The sequence below is a fragment of the Hypanus sabinus genome, chromosome X2 (genome assembly GCF_030144855.1).
Source record: "Hypanus sabinus isolate sHypSab1 chromosome X2, sHypSab1.hap1, whole genome shotgun sequence".
NCBI classification, from domain to species: domain Eukaryota; kingdom Metazoa; phylum Chordata; class Chondrichthyes; order Myliobatiformes; family Dasyatidae; genus Hypanus; species Hypanus sabinus.
Window position 1 is genome coordinate 37,398,773 of NC_082739.1, and position 23,403 is coordinate 37,422,175.

The 23,403-nt window shown below is 41.0% G+C and overlaps 1 protein-coding gene across 3 annotated transcripts in view; it reads left to right on the top strand.

The window, feature by feature from the left end:
• Window positions 1-23,403, top strand: part of pknox2 (pbx/knotted 1 homeobox 2) — a 489,281-nt gene that overhangs the window by 333,152 nt on the left and 132,726 nt on the right. For all 3 annotated transcript variants that reach the window (XM_059957270.1, XM_059957269.1, XM_059957271.1), the window contains one exon: window positions 19,773-19,944. In XM_059957270.1, coding sequence (XP_059813253.1) covers window positions 19,773-19,944 — 172 coding nt within the window. The remainder of the gene's footprint in view (window positions 1-19,772; window positions 19,945-23,403) is intronic.

Sequence of the window (23,403 nt, forward strand, 5' to 3'; positions counted from 1 at the left end):
ATCTTCATAATCATGTTATAAATAAAAGCTACTAATCCCTTCTGACAAGGATTAAAAGTAAAAATCAAATCTGAAAAATCCGATGGAGTTGAGTTAGGAAAAGATGGAAGAATTTTATGTAAGAAATTTCTAATTTGTAAGTATCTAAAAAAATTAGATTTAGATAATTCAAATTTGTTGGATGGTTGATCAAAAGACATCAAAGTACCTTCAAAAAAAAGATCACGAAAACATTTTATACCTTTCCTTTTCCATATACTAAAAGCTTGATCTGTCAATGAAGGTTTAAAAAAAAAATTACATAAAATAGGGCTGTCCAGAGCAAAGTTTTTCAGATTAAAGAATTTGCGAAATTGAAACCAAATTCGTAGTGTATGTTTAACAACAGGGTTAGATATCTGTTTATTGAATTTGGCTAAATCAATAGGAAGAAAAGAACCAAGAACGGAAAATATAGAATATCCCTTAACCTCACTACATTCCAAATTTACCCACTGTGGGCACACAGGTGAATCCAAATCTAGTTTCCAGTACATTAGGTTACGAATATTATTCGCCCAATAATAAAATCTAAAGTTAGGTAAAGCTAGACCACCATCTTTTTTAGACTTTTGTAATTGCCTTTTGCTTAACCTAGGATTTTTATTTTGCCACACAAATGAGGAAATTTTTGAATCAATATTATCAAAAAAAGATTTAGGAATAAAAATTGGTAAAGCTTGGAATAAATATAAAAATTTCGGTAAAATCATCATTTTAATAGCATTAATCCGACCAACTAATGATAAAAATAAGGGAGACCATCTAGTAGTAAGTTGCTGAATTTGATGAAACATAGGTAAAAAATTCAGTCCAAATAAATCTTTATATTTCTTGGTGATTTTTATACCTAAATAGATAAAGTTATCAGTAACAACTTTAAATGGCATCCTATCACTCAATAAAGTTTGCGCGTTTAAAGGGAATAACTCACTCTTATCTAAGTTTAACTTATAACCAGAAAAGCTACCAAATTGAGCCAACAAGGATAAAATAGCAGGAATAGACCTACTAGGATTAGAAATATATAACAACAAATCATCAGCATAAAGCGATAATTTGTATAACTTCTCATTACGGGTAATACCAAAAATATTAGGAGACTCACGAATAGCAATAGCTAAAGGTTCTAATGCAATATTAAATAATAAAGGACTTAAAGGACAACCTTGTCTCGTACCACGAGATAATTGAAAAAAAGAGGATCTATAATTATTTGTAAGAACAGAAGCAACAGGTTTATAATATATTAATTTAATCCATGATATAAAATTAGGACTAAAATTAAAGTTTCTCAATGCATTAAATAAATATGTCCATTCAACTCTATCAAAGGCTTTTTCAGCATCTAATGAGATAACACATTCTGGGGTTGTAGGTGATGAAGTATAAATTATGTTAATCAATTTTCTAATATTAAAAAAGGAATATCGATTCCTAATAAAACCAGTTTGATCTTCTGAAATAATCTGTGGTAATACCTTTTCTAATCTAATGGCTAAAATTTTTGTAAGAATCTTAGAGTCTACATTTAATAATGATATAGGGCGATAAGATGCACATAAGGTAGGATCTTTATCTTTTTTAAGAATTAAAGAGATAGTAGCTTCATAAAACGATTGAGGTAGTCTCTTCTTAACAAACGCATCATTAAAGATTTCACATAGCCAAGGAGAAAGCAATAAAGAAAAAGTTTTAAAAAATTCTACAATAAAACCATCAGGACCAGGAGCTTTCCCTGAATTCATTGATGAGATAGCCTCTCTTATTTCATCCATAGAAATAGGAGCATCAAGCAAGCTACAATCTTCATCTATCAGTTTAGGAATATTCAAATTATTAAAAAAATTATCCATCGTAAACCGGTCACCATCAAATTCTGATTGATATAAAGATTTATAAAAATCTTGAAAAGTGTTATTGATTTCTTTATAATCAGTAGTTAAATTACCGTCTTGTTTACGACATGCTTCTACTTTTTTGATAACATTTGTAAGTTTTTTTAAAAAATCCTTGACATCTTTTATTAGCCTTTTTTGTTTCATATTTCTAGTGGAATTTTCAGACCCCAAGCTAATGCTATTCTTTTGAAAATATTTCTTTAATGTTTGCAATTGCTTATCTACTATCACATCCTTTAATTTACTAAACTACATCTGGCAACTCGACTCAGATACCTCCTATAATTCTCTATTTCAATTTTAAGATCATACTGATTCTATCTTAAATCTTAGGAGCAAGTCCTTTCAGCATCTTCAACTCATTCTTTTATTCACAAGACCACCAATCCTTTTTGTGTTTTTCTTTACTAAAAATCACAATTTAACTCTCAACCTTGGTTTTCAAGCTTCCATTCATAACCACTAGTGAGACAGTTATTTCTAGTTGTGTGATTGACATTTTTATTGTTATGGCTTTTTTTTTGCTGAGGCCTTAAAACCATTATTAAGCTATTTGACAATCCTAGTTGACTTTATCCAAACGCTGTTCTACAGACTTGGCTTTGCTCTTGAGGTTTATAAGTAGGCCATCTATGGTATCCGGTGCCCTCTGTTCAGCCTCCTCGACATCAGTGAAACCACACTGATTGGGGGACCGCTTCGTCGAGCATGTTCTCTCTGATGCATAAGGTACAATCTCCCTGTGGCTTCCCATTTCCATTCCAACATGTCTGTCCAAAGCCTCCTCTACTGGTATTTATAGGCCAGGCTCAGACTGGAGGAGCAACACCTTAGACTCCGTCTGGATAGCTTCAAACCTGATGGATTGAAAATCAATTTCTCTAGCTTACAGTCATTTCTGCCCCCTCCCCCTTCTATCTTTTTCCATTCCTCATTCTGGTTTCCTTCTCACCCTTTCTCTTCACCTCACCTGCCCTTCACTTCCATCTGGTTTGCCTTCTCCTTCCCTTTATTCCATGGTCCACTGTTCCCTCCTATTAGATTCCTTCTTCTTCAGCCCTTTACCTCTTCAATCTACCAGCTCCCAGCTTTGGTATGCCGCTTACCTTGGTATCATCAACTTCAGCTCCAGTGCAATTGGTCCCTTCATCTGAATCATAAATCAAATTTAAAATAGTTGAGGCCTCAGCACTGATCTCTCCAGCAGCCCAACAGTTACTTATTTACCAATTTGGAAATGACCCATTTATCATAACACCCAGTATTCTGTTTATTAACCATTTCCTGGTCCATGATATTGTGGGGTGGGGGGGGGGGGGTGTTGTTTTTGAGAAGTTTCTTTGGCGTTGGAGTAGGCAGGAGTAGAGAGGCCAAGAATGTTTCACTTGCTGTGTGGAGCTCCAGATTGGCATTTGTCAACAGCAGGGTTCAAGTTCCTGTGCAGTGCTACACCACAGTAATGTTGGATGGGGAATGAAGAATTGGTGCCCTGTGGTCCACTCTGTAAGTACTTGTCTCAAATATGGAGTGTGCTCCTTCACCTTAGTGTGGTCTCTGACTGGTTCCATGCCCGGTGAATTCAGTTACTGTCGCAGGCACAGCATAGTGCTGCAGCCTCACACCTCCAGAGAGCAGGATTCAATCCTGATTCTCTGTGTTGACCGTGTGAAGTCTGCATGTTCTCCCTGTGATCAGGTGCTCCAGTTTCCTCCTACAATCCTAAAGGCATGTATAGCGGGTAGGCTAGTTGTCCTTGGTGCGTTGCGACTGGTGAATCTGAGTGGAGGATGAGAAAGGGAGGAGAAGACAATTAAAATAGGGTGGATGTAGGATTGCAGTAAGTGTGTGGTTGATGATCAGTACAGTCTAGGAATTCTGAAGGGCCTGTTTCCATGCTGTATCTCTTCATGACGGGAATTTTCTCACCCAAATAGTGCTCCCTTTTTCATCGTCAGTGTTATAGGATGATAAGACATAAGATAAGAATTAGGTCATTCAGCCAGTTGAGTCTGTTCCACCATTCCATCATGGCTGATTTATTTTCCCCCTCAACTCCATTCTCCTGCCTTCTCCATGTAACCTTTGACACCCTTGCTATCCTCCTCAATAAATATACCCAGTGACTTGTCCCCCACAGCCGTCTGTGGCAATGAATTCCACAGATTCACCGCCCTCCGGCTGAAAAAGTTTCTCCTCACCTCCGTTCTAAATGGATGACCTTCTGTTCTGAGGCTGTGCCCTCTGCTCTGAGATGCCCGACTATAGGAAACATCCTCTCCATGTCCACTCTATCTAAGCCTATCTTTCAGTGATTAGATTGGTAAATTGGTTTGTTATTGATGCGTGTACAGTGAAAACCTTTGCTTGTTTATTTATTTATTAGGATGTAACACAGAATAAACCCTTCCGACCCTTCGAGCTGTGCCATCCGGCAACCCCTTATACCAGCCAAGTCACGGGACAATTTACAATGACCAATTAACCTATCAACCGGTACGTCGTCTTTGGACAGTAGGAGGAAACCCATGTGGTTACAGGGAGAGTTTACAAACTCCTTACAGACAGCGACGGGAATTGAACCCCGGTGCTGTAAAGTATTGTGCTAACCATGACGCTACAGTCCCGCCATTTTTCATGCCATCCATACTGATTATTTCACTACAGCAGTGCTCTGAGGTAGGACAAGGGAAAAGCAATAACAGAATACAAAATAAAGTGTTCCAGTTACAGAGAAAGTGCAGTGGAGGCAAACAATAAGATGCAAGGGCCACAGTGAGGTAGATTGTGAGGTCAAGAGTCCATCTTATTGCAGAAGTTGTACATGTTGCTCATAAGCAGTTCTCATTGTGAAGTTGGCTTTGCTGTGGCTGACTAATGATTGATATTTGAGAGCAACCACTGAGCAGCTACGTGAAAGAGCTTTGTGGGTGGGATAAGTGTTGATGGGCCTGTGCTCACAGGGCTCTGTGATCCCAGTGGTCCTTTGAAATTGATTGCAGGTACAGCAATAAATCACAGTCTTCCTCTTGGGGATGGATGACATATGGGGTTGCTATTCCCCAGTGCGTGCAGTAAATCAAACTTAATGGGGGTCATTTTAACCTTGCAAGTCCATTGGGAAGCTGATTGGCTACAGCACCAGTTTTACAGTTCTTCCAGTTATTTGTTTTATTCATTGTTGAAGTCACTAGAAAGTAATAATGGGTGATAAAACTGGCTTCTAACATAACCCAGAGGTTCTCTGTGAGCTTAGTTAAGATTATTCCTGATCATCCGGTTCTTTTAACACAAGCAAGGGAATAAACTGGGACAAAATTATACTCCTGCATTATCCCTCAACAACGTGGACAGAGAGTTGAAAGGCCCGTGTTGCATCTCTCCATGATTCTAAAAGTAGCATATAATCTTTCTCATATCAGTTACAAGAACCTGTATTTAGGACAGAAATTGTGTTCTGTCTCAACAGCATTTGTAAATAAAGCAAATCTGGGTCGTCTAACTTGTTGAGAATCTGATTTTGCAGTATTAGCCACACAGATTGGTCAATGAATTTGCTTTAAATAAGTGGTGAAGATCAAACTAACTGCAAATGCTGTCAATTCAAAATAAAAATGAAATATACTCCGCGGGTCAGGCCATGTCTGTGGGAAGGAAAACATAGTTAACATTTCAGATCAGAAAGCCTACCTCTCTCTCACAACTCCCATTTACCCGTTGGCCAGGTAACCTCATTTACAACTCATCCTCATGCACACCCCAGTTTTACCCCTTCCCCCACCAACCCTGGTGCCCTTCTTTTGCGACGAGCCTGTAAGACAGCCCTGGTGAGGCAAGTTTCACCAGGCTCATTGCAAAAGAAGGGCACCAGGGTTGGTGAGGGAAGGGGTAAAACGGGGGTGTGCATGAGGATGAGTTGTAAATGAGGTTAGCTGGCCAATGGGTAAATGGGAGTTGTTAGGGAGCGAGAAGATGGGCAGCAGAATGTAGGAGTTGTGAAATGCAGAGCAGAAAGATGTGCCCGGCTGGACACATCCTTCGTCGCAGAGAAAGGAGAAAAAGAGTTAAGGGGGGAAAGCAAACGAGCTGAGCCAATATCAAAGATGGGCAACTTGACCTAAACAGAGAAGTAAGATTAGTAACCTAAGAGACTGTGTCTACAGGTGGAAGGTGGAGGAATAAGCAACCTCTACATGAACCTAGTGGGTGAAGCTGCATCTGTGGTGGTGGGGGGGGGGGGGGGATGGAAGGAACAGTCATCATTTTGGGTCAAAACCCCAACATCAGGATAGAGAAGTTGCAGAATTCAGCATCAAGTCCAGGAACTGTGACTTGCCCAGATGGAAGAGGCATTTTGTTCCTCAAGCTAGTATGAGCCTCATATGACAGTACAGGAGGCTACGTATTGATAAGTCAGAGGGGTAGAGTGATAGAGAACTAAAGTGACAAGTAATGGTCACCCCTGCAAACTGAACACAGGTGCTCTGCATGATGATCACCCAATTTGTGTAGGATTTCACCAGGTGGAGGAGAACATAGAACATACCGTAGAACACTATAGCACAATACGGGCCATTCAGCCCAGAATCTTGCGCTGAATTTTTAACCTATTTCAAGATCAATATAACCCTTCCTTCCTACATAGCCCTCCATTTTTCTATTATCCACAAACAAAATTGCAAACATCAAATGTATTTCACTGGACTGGTACAAATGAATTGCTGGTCCACCTGGAAAGGCTGTTTTGGGCCCCAAGAAGGTGGGAAGGGAAGAGATGAAAAGACAATTGGTGCGTCACCTGTAGTTGCATGGAAAAGAAGAAGTTGGTGGGAACAGAAGAATGAACCAGGGAGTCAAGAAGGGGGTGGTCCCTGCAAAATGCTGAAAAAGGAGGAGAGGTCAAGATGTGTCTCTTTGAGCATTGCTAGAAATTGTGCAGAATGATGTATTCAAAGAGGATGCTGATGGGGTAGAAGGCAAGGACTAGGGCTCTCTATCCTTGTTCTGTTCTGGAGGGGGGTCGGGGGGGGGGGGGGAAGAGCAGAAAAGTGGGAAATGGATGAGATATAGTCCAGAGCTTTTTTGGCAGTGGGAGAGAGGAAGCCATCGTTCAGGAAAAATGATAGCAGTTGAGTAAGCAGAGTTGTTTCGAAAAGGTGGAACACTAAAAGAATAGCTTGAGTAAGTGCTAGATCCCTAAATAAGGAAACTATCATATCTACTGCTCAGTTATATGTATTTGAATTAAGAAAAGGAATACAACTCCCATTCCCTCTTGAACATTCTTTGTACTTTTTTGTTAGATCATTGTAGTTTGAATGGATTTTAAAGAATGCAATGCTTTTTTATTTCATGTGATTTGAATAATCAATTTTTGAGGCTTAGCAATGTCTTAAGCTGAAGGGAACTTTGCCAGTTCCGAAACATCCTGGAAGTGCTATGCTTCTTTGCGATCCTCTCTCTTCACTCAACTGAGCTCAATCTGTCGGGATAATATGGGGAAAAAGTTGGAAGGAATATTTGAAAGCAGCAAGTAAAAGTTAGTTTTAGCTATTGGCATAATCTCAGTTGTACAGTTTATTTAAGATTTATTTGTATTTGTAATTCACTCATCTCTGTCATGGGGCCAATTAATGACCGTAGAGAATTATTGCAGATCAAAATAAACCATTATTTAGCCCAGAGCCTATGTGTTTTGTCTTGTTTTCTTTGTGAGAAGACTGAGTAGTGTGCTGTAGCTAAATATCAGACAGCCCCAGAGGCACTTAAACATTTTCCCTTTGACCTTGTCTGGTCCCCTTGTCTTCTGAGAATGCAGGTTTCTCTGACTAAGGCAGTTGCTTGCTGTTGGTATGTTCCCTCGTGGACTTGAGTGTTATGTTGCTGATGTTCCCAGGAACATACTAATACTCAATTCATGTTCTTTATATAATCTCCCGTCCCACGGGTTATGTAACTGTGACTGAAGCCTGAAGGGGATCAGGGAAATGATGCACAGTTTCAAAATAGATGTATATATTTTCCTCTTTCCTGATGGTATGTTGTTATGCATGGGATCAAAAAGTTCTCTGAAATTTGTATCTGTGGAGAGTTTGTTGGGAGATTTAAAAAATCTCACCAAGTTTGTAAAAGCGATCTCAGTAATACTGGTTTTCATTTTGAAAGAGTACTAGTTTTACATGATATTTTGTGTGGGCAGCTTCTTACAGCAATGGAACACATGAAATAAAATTGATTGCCATAAGCAATGAATGACTGATGACTGGTTTTAACAAACAATGTCTCGGGCAGGGTTTATCATTATGTGAAGAGGCTGAAGAAACAGGGATTATTCTCCTTGATATAGGTAGATTATGTGAGACTTAATTGAGATGTTAAAATCATGGGGAGGGAGGTGTTGGTATACTTGAGTAGAAACAACTTCCACTGATGTGGAGAATAAAAGTTTTAGATGACTGGGAAAAGAAAAGGTAACTGAGGAAAATTTCCATTCCTTGTTAACCATGATCTGGAAAGCTGAAAAGGGTAGTTAAAGAGGTTCAGTAGTAACTTTCAAATGGAAATTGAATAAATTTTTGAAAGGAGGAGATTGGAATGCAGGGCTCTGTGGAAAACTGGAATAATCTGATAGATCCTTCAAAGAACCAGCAGGGGTTCACTGCACTGAATAACCTTTTCATGCTGTATAATTTTTGCCTTTTGTTCCTTAGTCTGGACCCTTAGTCTTATGCTAAAGTAAAATTCTGTAAACACCAATATATAACCAATACTTCATGCCAATATTTATATTACAAATTGACTGAGCTGATGTGCATTAGCTGGCTATCAAAATGCAACGGGGTTATTAGTGTTGCTGGTGTTTCCCAGTATATGTACTGTACTTAGATTAGAAATCTGGATAGAAACTAATTGTCTAACTTTCCAGGACATCAGAGATGTCCTTCTCCTTCAAAGAACTGGGTTTCCCTTCCCTTCCTCCAACATTGATGCTGCCCTCACCCGCATCTCCTCCATTTCCCAGACATCCGTGCTTTCCCATCTCCCCATCACTTTAACAGGGATAGAGTTCCTCTCGTCCTCACCTACCACTCCATGAGCCTCTGCATCCAACACATCATTTTCTGCAACTTCTACCGTCTTCAATGGGATCCTACCAGTAAACACACCATTACCTCCCTCCCGCTCTTTGCTTTCCACAGGAATAGCTTCCTCCACGATTGCCTTGCCCATTTGCCCCTCCCCACTAATCTCCCTCCTGGCATATATCCCTGAAGTGACAGAAATGCTCCAGTTGCCCACTTACCTCCTCCCTCACCTCCATTCAGAGCCCCAAACAGTCCCTCCAGGAGAGGCAGCACTTCACCCACAAATCTGTGGAGGTCGATGCTCCCAATCCAGTGAGACCCGATGTAAATTGGGCGACTGCTTTGTTGAGCACCACTGCTCTGTCCGCCAACAGCAGAATTTCCCAGTAGCCAACCATTTTAATTCCTATTCCTGTTGCCATTTTGACATGTTGGTTCATGGTCTTCTCTTTTGCCATGATGAGGCCAATCTCAGGGTAGAAGAGCAAAACCTCATATTCTGTCTAGGTAACCTCCAACCTGATGGCATGAGCATTGATTTCTCCTTCTTGTAATTGTTTTGTTCCCTCCTTCTTCCCTCTTCTTCTATTCTCCACTCTGGCCTCTTACCTCTTCTTCTCATCTACCTATCATCTCCCCTGGTGCTCCTCATTCTTCCCTTTCTTCTATGGTCCATTCTCCTCGCCTATCAGATTCCTTCTTCTCAGCCTTTGACCTTTCCCACCCAATTGGCCTTACCTACCACCTTTTAGCTAGACCTTCTTCCCCTCCCCTCACCATTATACTCTGGTGTCTTCCACCTTCCTTTCCAGTACTGAAGAAGGGTCTCGGCACGAAACGTCAACCGTTTACTCGTTTCCATAGATGCTGCCTGACCTGCTGAGTTCCTCTGGCATTTTGTGGGTGTGTTGCTCTGCATCTCCAGCATCTGCAGACTCTCTTGTGTTTAGAAATTAAATTTTGCAGATTGGCCCTATATAGTGCGCTGAAGCTAATTGTATTTCCTTTAATCAGTACTTGGAGCATGATTAAATCTGGCACCTACCAACCTGTGTGAATTAGTACCATTCAACACCCAAACAAAGTGGCGCATTAAATGGGTTTTCAGTATGCTAAAAGCCCTGCATTTCAGTTCCATTTCAAAGGTTGAAAGGTTCATTTTATTGTCAAAGTATGCATGTACAATACAACTCTGATACTTGTCTTCTCCAGATAGCCATGAAATACATGAAAGACCATGGGTGTTGATGAAAGGAAGGACATAATCTCCCCCCAACACAAAAAGAAACAAAACCCGCAGACCCTAAAACTCCTCCCTTCGCTGCAGAAAAAACATCACCATTTACAGTCCCTGACCCCATCACTTGCAGAGAAGAAACAGCGACAGTAACAATCTCCGACTCCTTTAACTATTCCTGACCCCCTCACTCACAGAAAAGGAACAGCCACAGTAACGATCTCTCCACACTTAACATACTTCATCGTGGAGTGCCCAGGAATGTAGAGGGCAGAGAGAAAAAAGAAGTAGTTTCTCAGGTTGGTTGTATTAAATTGAGAGCAGACATTAGTAGTTCAGCCCCGTCACTTGTATGCTGTGGAACGTGGTCATCTTTGGCTGGGCCAGTGTTTATTGCCCATTCCTCATTACCTTTGAACAGAGTGGCTTACCAGAACACTGGGACTTAACAGTGTTGCTGTGGTTCAGGGGTCACAGCAGTGAACTAGACGTGTTTTTGCAAAAATTCATGCTCACTATTTTATGTACTAGTTTTTTTATATGATATTTAGAGTATGAACTCAAGCTTGTTCTGCCATTCAGCAGCATCATAGCTGATCAATTGCTTATGTTTGTGTGCCTGCCTTGTTTCCAGACCTTTGGTGCTCTTGCCAAACAAAAATCTCTCCATATCAGATTAAACATTTTCAATTCATCACACCTCGGCAGTTTTAAGGAGTGAAAATTACATATTTGCAGCACCCTTTGTGTGAACAAGTGATTCTTCCCATAATTTTTGTCTGCATTTTATTGGCTTGGTCTAGTACTAACGTGCATCAGCCAGGTTGTGTGCAAGTGTCAGGACTGTGCATCTTAATCACGAATCTCATTACTCAAGTGGCACCAGAGGATCTGCAAGAAACTCTTCTGTTTGTGAGTAAACTGAGGAGGATTGTGGCTGCCAATATTTTAGCAGGGTTAGCAGCAACTGAGTGATAAGCCAAGACCACTTCGGCCTGTAAAAGGTAAGCCACCTGGATAACCGACTGGCGCGGTTTGGCGAACCTCCCTGAATAACTTGGAAAGAGTGAGAAGCTTCAAGACCAGGAACAATGGGCAGAGTGTAAACAAGTGCGGCGCATTTAATGAAGTCAATAGAACGCACTATATTGTCTTTCTAATTGTTTAATAGTGAATGCGCACTCTCTGCAGGTTCGCTGTAACTGTTAATTTCAAAATCCTTGTATGTGAATCATTAGGGAATGCATCATTATTATTCACTCTGACCCTAGGTGTCTTGAATTCTTTGCTGCAAAAGCTGGTACTTCTAGCAACTTTAAATTTGCAAGGGACAACTCCAACAGCTGGCCGAAACTGTTGGGGCCTTCTTACGGGAACATCTGGCCTATTAAAAGAAAATTAATGTTAAATATTTTAAATTTTCTTATTTTTCCTGTGAGCCTCTTACTCTCGGCGAATCTTCTCCACTTAATATTCCTCGTTCAAATTTGATCATTATTGAATTCATTTCTTTAATCCATTCTGCTCCTTCGCCCTGCTGCTGTTTATTTCGCAGTCCTTAAATCTCATTAAGGAAATACCCTCTTCATTGGGGTCTCAGATGCCCAATTTCCCTTGCTACACCATTATCTGCTCGCACTTGGAATTCAGGAACACACAGTTAAATCTCTAGCTCTGATGTACTGTGCAATTTCAGGTCAGCTTCCTGAACCTTCCCTATTAACATGGAGGCTGCTCATTTGGAACAAATCACGGGGAACATCTGGTTTGGGGTTAAAGAGCACCATGTAAAGGAGCAGATTCAGTCCATTTGGGAGTGAATGAGACTGAAGCAATGAGTTGTTAAGTGGAAAACTGTCGGAGTAGTAGCCTCTCTGTATTCCTGCCTGTGCTCTCTGCTGCCTCAGCTAGCTAGCAGAACAGTGCTGAATGTGCTAAATTAGCCCATTACATGAATTCATTTGCCTTTATTACGCAATGTCAAATCCTTTTTTTTATTATTAGAGGCAGCAAACGACCTCTCAGTTGCAGTAAATGTCACAGCAGTTTAGCTGCATATTTGTATAGACTCATTGAAGATCAATCTGTTCTTCTCACCCTTCCCCCACACACATTCGCTATGCTGGTCAGCCAATTAATTTCCCAAAATATTTTTTTCATCACCCTCACCCTCTGTGTTCAGTTTAAAGCATTTAAATTCACTTTGTAGAAGAACTACATGAGTTAATGTGTGTGTATGTGCGTGCGTGTATGTATGGTAAATGGAGGTCGTTGTGGACCAGAAATACTCAAAACTCTTGACACTTGACCCTCACATTAATTCCAACTGATTTGGTACCCATGTATGGCTAATTTTAGCCTTCCTGTTATAATTGATCTTGAGGCAGGTAAATGGCACGAAGAGGCAACTGCTGACCACGAGGTTTCATAGGTGCAGAAATTTCATAATACTAATACTTGCTGGAATTTGCCTTTCATATATTGCTAGCAGTCCCTCTGAGAGGAGCAGATTGACATGAGTGTGCTATTTCCTTTTATTCCACATGAATCACAGGTTTATATTAAAGTGGGATCAGACAGATCATTTCATAACACAGAACACCATCTCACCAAAAAGCAGAGCTTTCAATTCAGCTTTGTCAGGAACCCAAACATTTAAGTAGTAATTTTCTTTTTAATTAACAATAAAGATCCCACAAGCTTAGCACTTCTGTCTGACTGACCGTGTACTGCATTGAGTAAAAGGTTAATATAAGAAGTAATTGTAGAGCAGTTAAATTAGGGTGCTGAACTATTCTGTTAAGACACTTCCAATGATCAGTTTCTGTTGGAGTGAAACATGCATTGTTTTTAAAACAAATTGATTCAGAGATTGGTGGCAAATTTAGGGTGCAAATTGTTTAACTGATAAGAGAAGGATAACTTTCAATCTCCCATTTTATACTACATGTGATCAAGCTAAAACCAAAATGACAGCCCTTATGACAAAACATTTGGATTAGATGGTAGCACACACAAATTGCTGGAGGAACTCAGCAGGCCGGGCAGCATCTGTGGAAAAGAGTACAGTTGATGTTTCGAGGTCTTTGCCTAAAACATCAACTGTACTCTTTTCCATAGATGCTGCCTGGTTTGCTGAGTCCCTCCAGCATTTTATGTGTGTTACTTGGTGTTAACTAGATGAGCATAGTCATTTATTACATTCTGGTGGCCCTTTACTTGGGAATAAAGGAGATTGAGGAAGAACGTCTGTGCAACTGAAGTTTGGTCTGGCTAATATAGATTAAACTATTATTTATCAATATCCAGGGAATGTGAGCTGTGAGACAGGTATTGTCAATGCTTGAAACTGATGCATAACATATCTAAACAACTGGAGTTGCATTTATTATGCACCAAGTAGGTCAGATTATAAAATGTAAGTGGATTATTGATACACCTTTATGATGGAAATCTTGTTTTGTTTTAATTTACACTCAGTGACCACTTGTATTAAATATACCTGCTCGTTAATGCAAATATATAATCAGCCAATCATGTGACAGCAACTTGATGCATAAAAGCATGCAGGCATGGTCAGGAGGTTCATCTGTTGTTCAGACAAAATATCAGAGTGGTGAAGAAATATGATCTAAGTGACTTACACCATGAAATGGTTGTTGATGTCAGACAGGAAGGTTTGAGTATCTCAGAAACTGCTGGCTGCAAGCAGAACAGTCTCTAGAGTTTACAGAGAATGGTGTGGAAAAACAAAAAATATCCAGAGAGCGGCGTTGTCAAGCTGACAGGAAAGTGACTGTAACTCAAAATAAACAGACATTACAACAGCGGTGTGCAGAAGAGCATCTCTGAACGTACAACATGTTGAACCATGAAGAGGATGGGCTACAGCAGCAGAAAGCCAAGCAACACACAAAATGCTGGAAGAACTCATCAGGCCAGGCAGCATCTATGGAAAAAAGTACAGTTAACTCTTCGGGCTGAGACCCTTCTGCAATACTAGAGGAGAAGACCATGGTGGGTTTCTGCTCCTGTGCCTAATAAAGTGACCACTGATTATATGGAGGTCTATGATTGTTTTTATATTGATTGATAATAAAGATATTCAAAGCAAGAGTGGAGAAAATTTTATGGAGGGGTCACTAACTTGAGAGGGAGTCTTTGCGTGATGAGAGGAAGTAGATAAAACGTTCTCATTATCTGAAATTTAACAAATGTTTAGGGAGAGGTTGTGGCTAACTTTAGGGTGCAATGTGCTTTAAAAATCATGGTATAGATGTTTTCTGATACAACATATTGGACTGCATGATATGGACACAAATTGAGCAATTATATTGTCATTGACATCTGGCGTAACTGCATGAGGGTAATGAAAGTCTGGAATCAGCAGGGATAGAAAGGCAGTCTTTGAAATAATATTGGAAAAATGATGTCACACATTCCCCTTCCCAAATTATGTGTGAGAGGCTTTGATGTTCTTTCTCTCCAACCGCACCCCCCTCGGTTCACCTGGTCTTGGAGCTCAGTGTACTCATGGTGGACAGTGCAGACTGCCAACTCTCCAAAATGTTGTTTATTTTGCTTTCTCTCTGAAGAAAGAAACGTCTTTGAAGAAGGGGAAAGTAAAAAGGAATTTGCATTTCTATAATGCCTATCATTTCCTTATGACATCTTAATGCACTTTTACCACAAAGATTATTTTTGAAGTACATTTAATGCAGTTGGCATTTATTTAGTGTTATTAACATGCTTAAGAATCCCAGGACTATACAGGGTGGTTATCCAATAAATTTTGACACAAAGCAACTTCAGGAGAAATCAGTACAAATGCCCATTGGCTTTGTCAGAATGATTGATGCAATATCAGAAGGACCTTATACCTCTAGCAATGTAGAGGAGGCAATTCTACCTTTTGAGTCCTTTTTAGCTCTGAAGGAAGCTATTGAATTCATTTCACTTCCCCGTACTGTCGCAAATTCTTCTCATACAAGGCCCATCACCTCTCCTTTGATTCCAAGGGGTAATGCACAACAGCCTGTTAATCAAGGATCACCATTTTAAAATGTGTTGCTGGCTGTTGACTCAGCCTGTCAATTCCAGTTGGGTGAATGGGACCTACTGTTTACAGTATAAAGAGATGAATTTTGCAGTATCTTGTTCAAAGCAGGACATTGACTGTGGGAACATTAGGATAATCAAAAAGCTAGATCTATCAAAGTCATGGCTGAGGATTTCAACTAGACATAAACTGACAGCAGTAGAGAAAGACAGTTATATGGTAATAGCATGGAAAGTATGTGACAGTGTAAGAAATTTGTCCCCATTCTCCACCACAGAGTGAATACTGGAACAGGTTGTTGGTGCAAATCTTCCTTGCTGCTCTATTGCCCCTCACCTTCAGTGAGAAGCTTGCTGGAGTTGGGATAATCTACAGCACCAGAAGGGACCTATGTTGCTTCCACCTGCTGCTCTAACATTGGTTATCAAGGTGCAGGATGTGGAAAATGTGCACATGCAAATTCGGAGGTGGGGTCATTGGAAACTTGTTTACCAAAGTGTATCACTGAATGAGCCTTGACGAGAGAAAATTCCTGCAGTATGAAGTTCTACCACGCAAACACCTGGCCATAATAGTTCAAGACAAGACTCCAAAAAATATGGATTACTTTCCATATTCAGGAGCCAACTTCTAGAGAATATTCAGATTTATTTATTTATCACATGTACATCAAAACATGCAATGAAATGCATCATTTGCATTCGCAACCAACATGACCCAAGGATGTGTTGCCAACACAGCATGCCCACAATGCTTAGCAGAACAACACAGAACACAGCAAGAAACAAAACAACAACAGGAAAACTCCCACCTATACACCCACTGACACAAACAGACAGTGTTCTAACCCCAGTACAGGCCTGCTGGCCTCCAGTGGACTGTTGGGCTCAAAGGCGATGGACCTCCAACTTTCCCAATGGACTTCAGACTTGTGTGTTACATATGCGGAGGAGCAAGGTCACCATCAGAATAGTAGGATTAAATGTTTCCACTGAGTCATGTTAGTTAGTGTACACACTGGACAACTTACAGTGCAGGAGTGACTAACCGGGCCTGCCAAAATGAAAAACATTTGCAATAGAAAGCCTGCACATATAGAAGACCCAATCAATTCACTGCACGATCAATTAGACACAAGCACACTTGCTACATTCTCGCAATCAATTCAATATGGTGCATCATAAATCCAAGGCTTTGACTTCTGGACTTCTGATCAGTCTTTGAACTAGCCGATAATGGGACCCTGAATTCCAGGCCTCGAACTCTGGACTCGCTGACTTGCATACACCTAGGGTATCACTGGCCCTCATGCCTGCTGCTTGAACGGACAGCTGATCCCAGGACCCACCAACATGGCCCAGTGGGCCTCTAGCCCTTGTCCTCACTGGTCCTTGTCCACGTCACTGGCCTTCTGATGCACCATCAATAACTCACTCTGAGATGTAAAGGCGAGATATCGGCTTTTATTGACTGGAAGAAGGAACAAGCAGTGAGTGACCACCATACTGCATCCTGGAGACTGAGAGGCCGGGCTCAGGTCTTGATCGCCTTTGTACAGGGGTCTGTGGGAGGAGCCACAGGAGCAGTCAGCAGGGGGCGTGTCCAGACAGGTATATGTAGTTCACCACACCTTCAAGCGCAGAGGATTAGGCTCTGATGTCCTTAATCCCATACCCACATTGCAGGCCTTTGAGTGTGGAGTGAAGGCCTAGACTCCAGATATCCTTTGTCACACATCTACTCCAGTAGATATCAGTGATTAAATTCACAATCACTTCCAGTCCTCCAGCAGAGACTTTGACTGTTTGAGGAAAAATATGTTTCAGGATTGAGACCTCAAGGTAAGTACGAGGCTCTTGGTTTACTGAGCAGCATACCTCTCTTTTCTTTTCTTTTTCAATCTTTTTATTGATTTTCACATATATACAAAAAAAAGCATACCTCTCTGTCCTTATATCCAACTGGAGTTTGATCATCTTCACCCCAGTGCACTGGACCATCAGTGAATCTGTGAGCAGGATAAATCAGCCAACATCAGTATCTTATTCCAAGCCACCATTCCCAGTATCAGGGCTCTATTACGTTTGGCCAGTTTCTATGGGATAGTCACATGGTTTGTGTTTCTGTCAGCATACTCCTGAAACAGGCATCCAGTAAGATGGCGGCGTGCTCGGTCACTGCGGCCTCCCTAGTTTCAAACAAAGGTGTAATTGTTCACCCTTTGAATCTTGTGCAGTCGCAAGAAACTGCTGGATATTGAGAACATCAAGTGCTACAGGTCTGACCCACTGGCGAGTTGCTCGATGGCGATGGAGCTGGACTTACTATTTACCGTGTAGCGGTGCTCTAGTCACCCAATGAGGAAAGCATGAGAGGCAGTGTGCATTCTAACAAGTGGTGCAAATAACTGTCTTGGGTGTTTTTCTTGATCACAAAACCCTGTTGGACGTTGGTAATGCAGAATACTGCGAGTCCAGTCCATTGGATTACTGGTGAGATCGATGGCACGTAAACTGCGTGACCTCGGTTGTTGCACGGACTATGCTCTCGTGCCGTGGGGTCGCCTGTTGCAACCGCCCAGGAAGGAGACACTGGAACCGGTATGGAAGAGAGAGAAGTCTGTGTTGGGTTGGGGGCTGGCCACCCCCCTTGGTGCTGCCCTCCAGCATTTGCTCGGTGGAAGACAAGTTGGATTGTGTTCGTCTGTGGCTGCACTCGCGTGTGATGAGGACATTGCACCATTAATCTGTAGCCCATAAGACTCAGGGTCTTGGGTTTTATATATTATAAAACTATATATAGTTTGTGATTGTAGGTTTTTCTGCTAAAATAAATATATGTGCTATGTGCTGTGTGTGACTGTACAGTGTTTTGTACCTTGGTGCTGGAGAAATGCTGTTTAATTTGGCTGTATTCATGTGTATGGTTGAATGACAATTGAACTTGAAGCTGATAATAACAATAGAATACAAGGGGAAGAGAGTAAACACTGTAAAAAGGTTCTTAAGCCTTCTTACCATAGAATATCCCACAGCCACTCAAAATGGGACAAGAGTTTCAGTGATGATACTGAGAACTTTGAGTCTCTTTGGTAACTTGTTCAACCTTTCCCTGTAACTTCGATGCTGAAACCCAGGTAACATTCTAATAAAACTCCTCTGTACTCTCTCTATTTTGTTGACATCTTTCCTATAGTTCGGTGACCAGAACTGTACACAATACTCCAAATTTGGCCTTACCAATGCCTTGTACAATTTTAACATTACATCCCAACTCCTATGCTCAATGCTCTGATTTATAAAGGCCAGCATACCAAAAGCTTTCTTCACCACCCTATCCACATGAGATTCCACCTTCAGGGAACTATGCACCATTATTCCTTGATCACTCTGTTCTACTGCATTCTTCAATGCCCTACCATTTACCATGTATGTCCTATTTTGATTAGTCCTACCAAAATGTAGCTCCTCACACTTATCAGCATTAAACTCCATCTGCCATCTTTCAGCCCACTCTTCTAACTGGCCTAAATCTCTCTGCAAGCTTTGAAAACCCACCTCATTATCCACAACACCTCCTACCTTAGTATCATCTGCATACTTACTAATCCAATTTGCCACCCCATCATCCAGATCATTAATGTATATGACAAACAACATTGGACCCAGTACAGATTCCTGAGGCACACAAGGGGAAACCCAAGCAGGGGAAACCCAATATGTGCAAGCTTCATATTGATAGCACACAGGATAAAACCCAAGCTGCAGGAGGTATGAGGCAATGGCTCTACTTGTACCACTGTGCTGCCCCACCATTCCAGTTTTGTCCAAATGATCTCCAACCAAAAGGCACAAGACACTCATTCATCCATCCTTTTACCCCTTTGTTAACAATCATACATCCCAAATCATCCATCCAATTTGTCGTACCTCTGTTTCCTCCTAGAAAGGGATATACAGTTGGCTGCTCAAGAAACTGCAGATATTGGAATCGAGCAAATATCAAACTGCTAGAGAACCTCAGCTGGTCGAGCAACATCTATGGAGAAGGAGGACTGTTGATGCGGGATCCTGACCCGAAAGGTCGGCAATCCCTCGCCTCCCATAAATGCTGTTTGGCACGCTGAATTCTTCGAGCACTGTTTATTGACACAATTGGCCCTACGTCCCTGCTCTTTCCCTGTGGTCCTGGAAATGAACAAGATGGTACAAGTTACTTTTGCGATCGTTAGCTAATAATATGGGCCCATTATATTAAGGTCAATAAACCGAAGAGAGTTTTGGTCAAATATGTGATTTGTTTTTTGCTTTGTATCACATGGCATGTTTTCTCACTGAACAGTTCCAATTTGTAGTACAATTATTTTGGATTAACATTTTTTGTTGATTTGATAAATTAAAATTGACTAATCCAATTCTTCCTTTTTCCTCCTCTATAATCCCACTTCCACCCAGGCATCCGCTCTTTCCACTCCTCGCTCTCCTGTTCGAGAAGTGTGAACAGGCTACGCAGGGATCAGAGTGCATTACCTCAGCGAGCTTCGATGTTGACATTGAAAACTTTGTTCACCAGCAAGAGCAAGAGCACAAACCCTTCTTCAGCGATGATCCAGAAATAGACAGCCTGGTATGTTATTCTTTGATAAATATTGATAGATAAAAATAAAAATGTGTCACCCATGTAAATGAGAAGCTAAGTAAGAATGTAATGGGTACTATAATGTTCACTTATATTTCTTTTTATGTGGGTCACAGCTTCGCTAATACTTTTTTAATCACTAAAATTAATCACCAGCTAGATGTTCTATTTTAAATGGATTTAAGACCTTTGAATGGAAGCTTTCCTTTCACCTCCCACTACTGAAGGTTGAGGGGATGTCAGCCACTGACAGGGCATTGAATTCAGATTAAGAGTTCCTTCCTTCCAACTGCTGTAATGTTATCCCTGCACACCAGCCTAGAAATTCCTTCTTTTTTAAAAAAAAAAGGGACTGTGCAGCTGAAAACTGATTTAACCTTGAACAATATTCCACAATTTTTTGGGTACTGCAGTGCAATAAAAATTCAGTTCTCGACTTTTGTTTGCTGAAGTACTTTCTCTTTGGCATAGAGGTCCCTCGAATGATGTCAACAACAGTGCAATGGCCAAAATTCATTGTCTCGTGTGTGACTTTCAAACTCACTGATCTTATTCACAACGTGTTCTTGGATCACTTTGCTCTTTAAAGCCAAGGCTATGATACCCTTAGCTTTCTAGCCCCAGGAATTTTCCAGGCTTTTGTGTGCTGTTCTGCCTCCTCTCATAGTGTATGCATCAAAGTTCAAACCAAATTTATTATCAAAGTACATATATGTCACCATATGTAACCCTGAGATTCATTTTCCTGTGGGGATACTCAATAAATCCAACAACCATAATAGAATCATGAAAGTCCAAACCAACCAGTGTGCAAAAGACAACGAACTGTGCAAATACAAAATAAGGAAAAAAAGAAATAATAATAAATATAAAGCAATAAACATCAAGAATATGAGATGAGGAGTCCTTGAAATTGAGTCTGTAGTTTGGGGGAAACAGTTCAGTGATGGGGCAAGTGAAGTTGAGTGAAGTTGTGGTTGACAGGTAATAACTGTTCCTGAACCTTGTGGTGTGAGTTCTGAGGCTCCTGTACCTTCTTCGATGGCAGCAACGAGAAGAGAGCATGACATGAGTGATGGGGGTCCCTGATGATGGATGCTGCTTTCCTGTGACCACACTCCGTGTAGGTGTGATCGATGGTGGGGAGGGCTTTACAAGTGATGGACTGGGCCATATCCATTACTTTTTATAGGGTTTTCCATTCAAGGGCATTGGTGTTTCCATGCAGCCAGTCAATATACTCTCCACTACACACGTATAAAAGTTTGTCAGAATTTTAGATGTCTTACCAAATCTTTGCAACCTCCTAAGAAAGTAGAGGTACTGCCATGCTTTCTTTGTAATTGCTCTTGCGTGCTGGGCCTGGGACAGGTCCTATGACATAATAACACTGAGGAATTTAAATTTGCCGACCCTCTCCACCTCTGATCCTCCAATGAGAACTGGCTTGTGACCTATTTCCTCCTGCTGAAGTCAATAATCAACTCCTTGGTCTTGCTAACATTGCTTGAGTAAGAGGCTGTTATTGTGGAACCACTGAGCCAGATTTTCAATCTCCTTATATACTGATTTTTATATACCGATAGTGATTCAGCCAGAAACAGTGGTGTTGTCAGCAAACTTAAGTATGACATTGGAGCTGCACTTAGCCTCAGAGTCATAAGTGTAAAGCGAGTAGAGCAGGGATCATTGTGGGAACTTAGCCTGACTGGGGAGGGAAAACATTGGCAGTTTGCTTCATTCTAAAGGACCAGGTAGACTGAACATGGAGGCTGCAGGCTTTTCAAAGTGCAAGCATTGATGGACTGCACTCCTTTCACTAAACTCCTTGGCAACTTCCTGTACGGAGCACTTGGTTGCAGCTCTACAGTGTCTCTTTGTCCCCACACCTACTTATAACCAGACCATTCTGTCCATGGGCAGATTTCCTTACGAGATCCAGCAGGAATGTTGGGAGTGCTCTCTCATCCCTCCTCATTATGAATATTTAAAAAATGGGTTTCATGATGGATTAGCATAAACGGGTGGGCAGATGGTGTGAACTTAGAGGGCCGGAGAACCTATTTTCTATGTTGTATTTCTTTGTGAAGCCAAACTCCTCCGCATCATTGACCCTTTTACTAAAGTATTCAGGATGAGGGGCCATGGGCTTAATATCTTCAAGACAAGTGCCCTCTATCAATCTACCATTCTGTTATGGTGCTCTCTGACAATAGAAGTCTAAGATGAGATTCACAAACCATCACCACTTCCCATTACCACAGGGGCCAACTCTCAACAGACAGATATTAATGAAAGTCAACCTCACCCAAGCACCTTTGGCTTTCTCATGGTCTACTTGGCAACACTGATCCTCTCCTGCAAAGGTAATGGAGAAGCTTCAGCCCCATGTTGGCAGCCAGGCAGGAGAGACTGACTAAGTGTTGCCTGTTTTGATGTGGAGTCAGATCTACGTCCACTTATTTTTCTCCTGAAAATTAAGATGTCACCATGCTCAGTACTAAGCTGAACAGTAATCTCTTGCCCTTCCCTGACTGAACACCAGGTTTTTACTGAGTTACGTTTTCTATAATCGGACTCGTTTCAGAGGGAATAGAGATAGTGAATGATTGCAAGCTACTCATCCAAGGAAATAGTGCATGCATCAAAATGTTCTTACAACTGTATCTTTCTATATTGGTGCATTTTTTCCATAGAGATTGGTATTGCTGAATTAAACCTGGCCCCTGTGCAATTTCTTTATTAAACTTGGTAGGCAATGTACCACAATGGCCACGCTGCTGCAGGCAATGCAAATTCTAAGGAAGTGATTTTAACAATAGAGTGTTTTTGGAAAAGCTACTGTGAGAGTTTATGGAGTGAAATTCACTTCAGTCAATGCATCCAAACACTTTCAGGAAATTGGTACCAACTTACTCATTTACAAAGGCATGGAGAAGTTGAACATAACCTGATCCTTGTACACAAAATATTTGCATATTGGTGGATGGAGATTTTGTTTATTTCTGTTGATGCAGTGTTTCAACCACATTGTCCATGAAACGGGGCAATTAAACATCATTAGCTCCCTTGAATGGTTGCTCAATGATGGGGAGACCTCCCCTTCCACGTTTTGAGTATTTTTTTCTCACAGCTCTGCAGCTGAGAGGAGTAAAAATCAAAGCTGATGAGCTCTGAGTACCGAGCACTTGGGCTCAAGGCTGGAACTTGTAGGTCATGGATTTCTGCACATTGACAGTGACACGAATGATTGTCCACTTCTGCTGGATTATTAGCTGTGATCCCAGAGTGTTAACTGTGGATTATTACACAAATGATAAGCCGAGAGTATGATTGGCAGCTTTTTTTATTGGAAAACGTTTTTTAGGTTGTGACCACAAGTGTACACTTTAAGCTGTCTTTAAATTGGAGATTTCCTAAATAGGTGTTTCTGCAGTCATTGGCTGA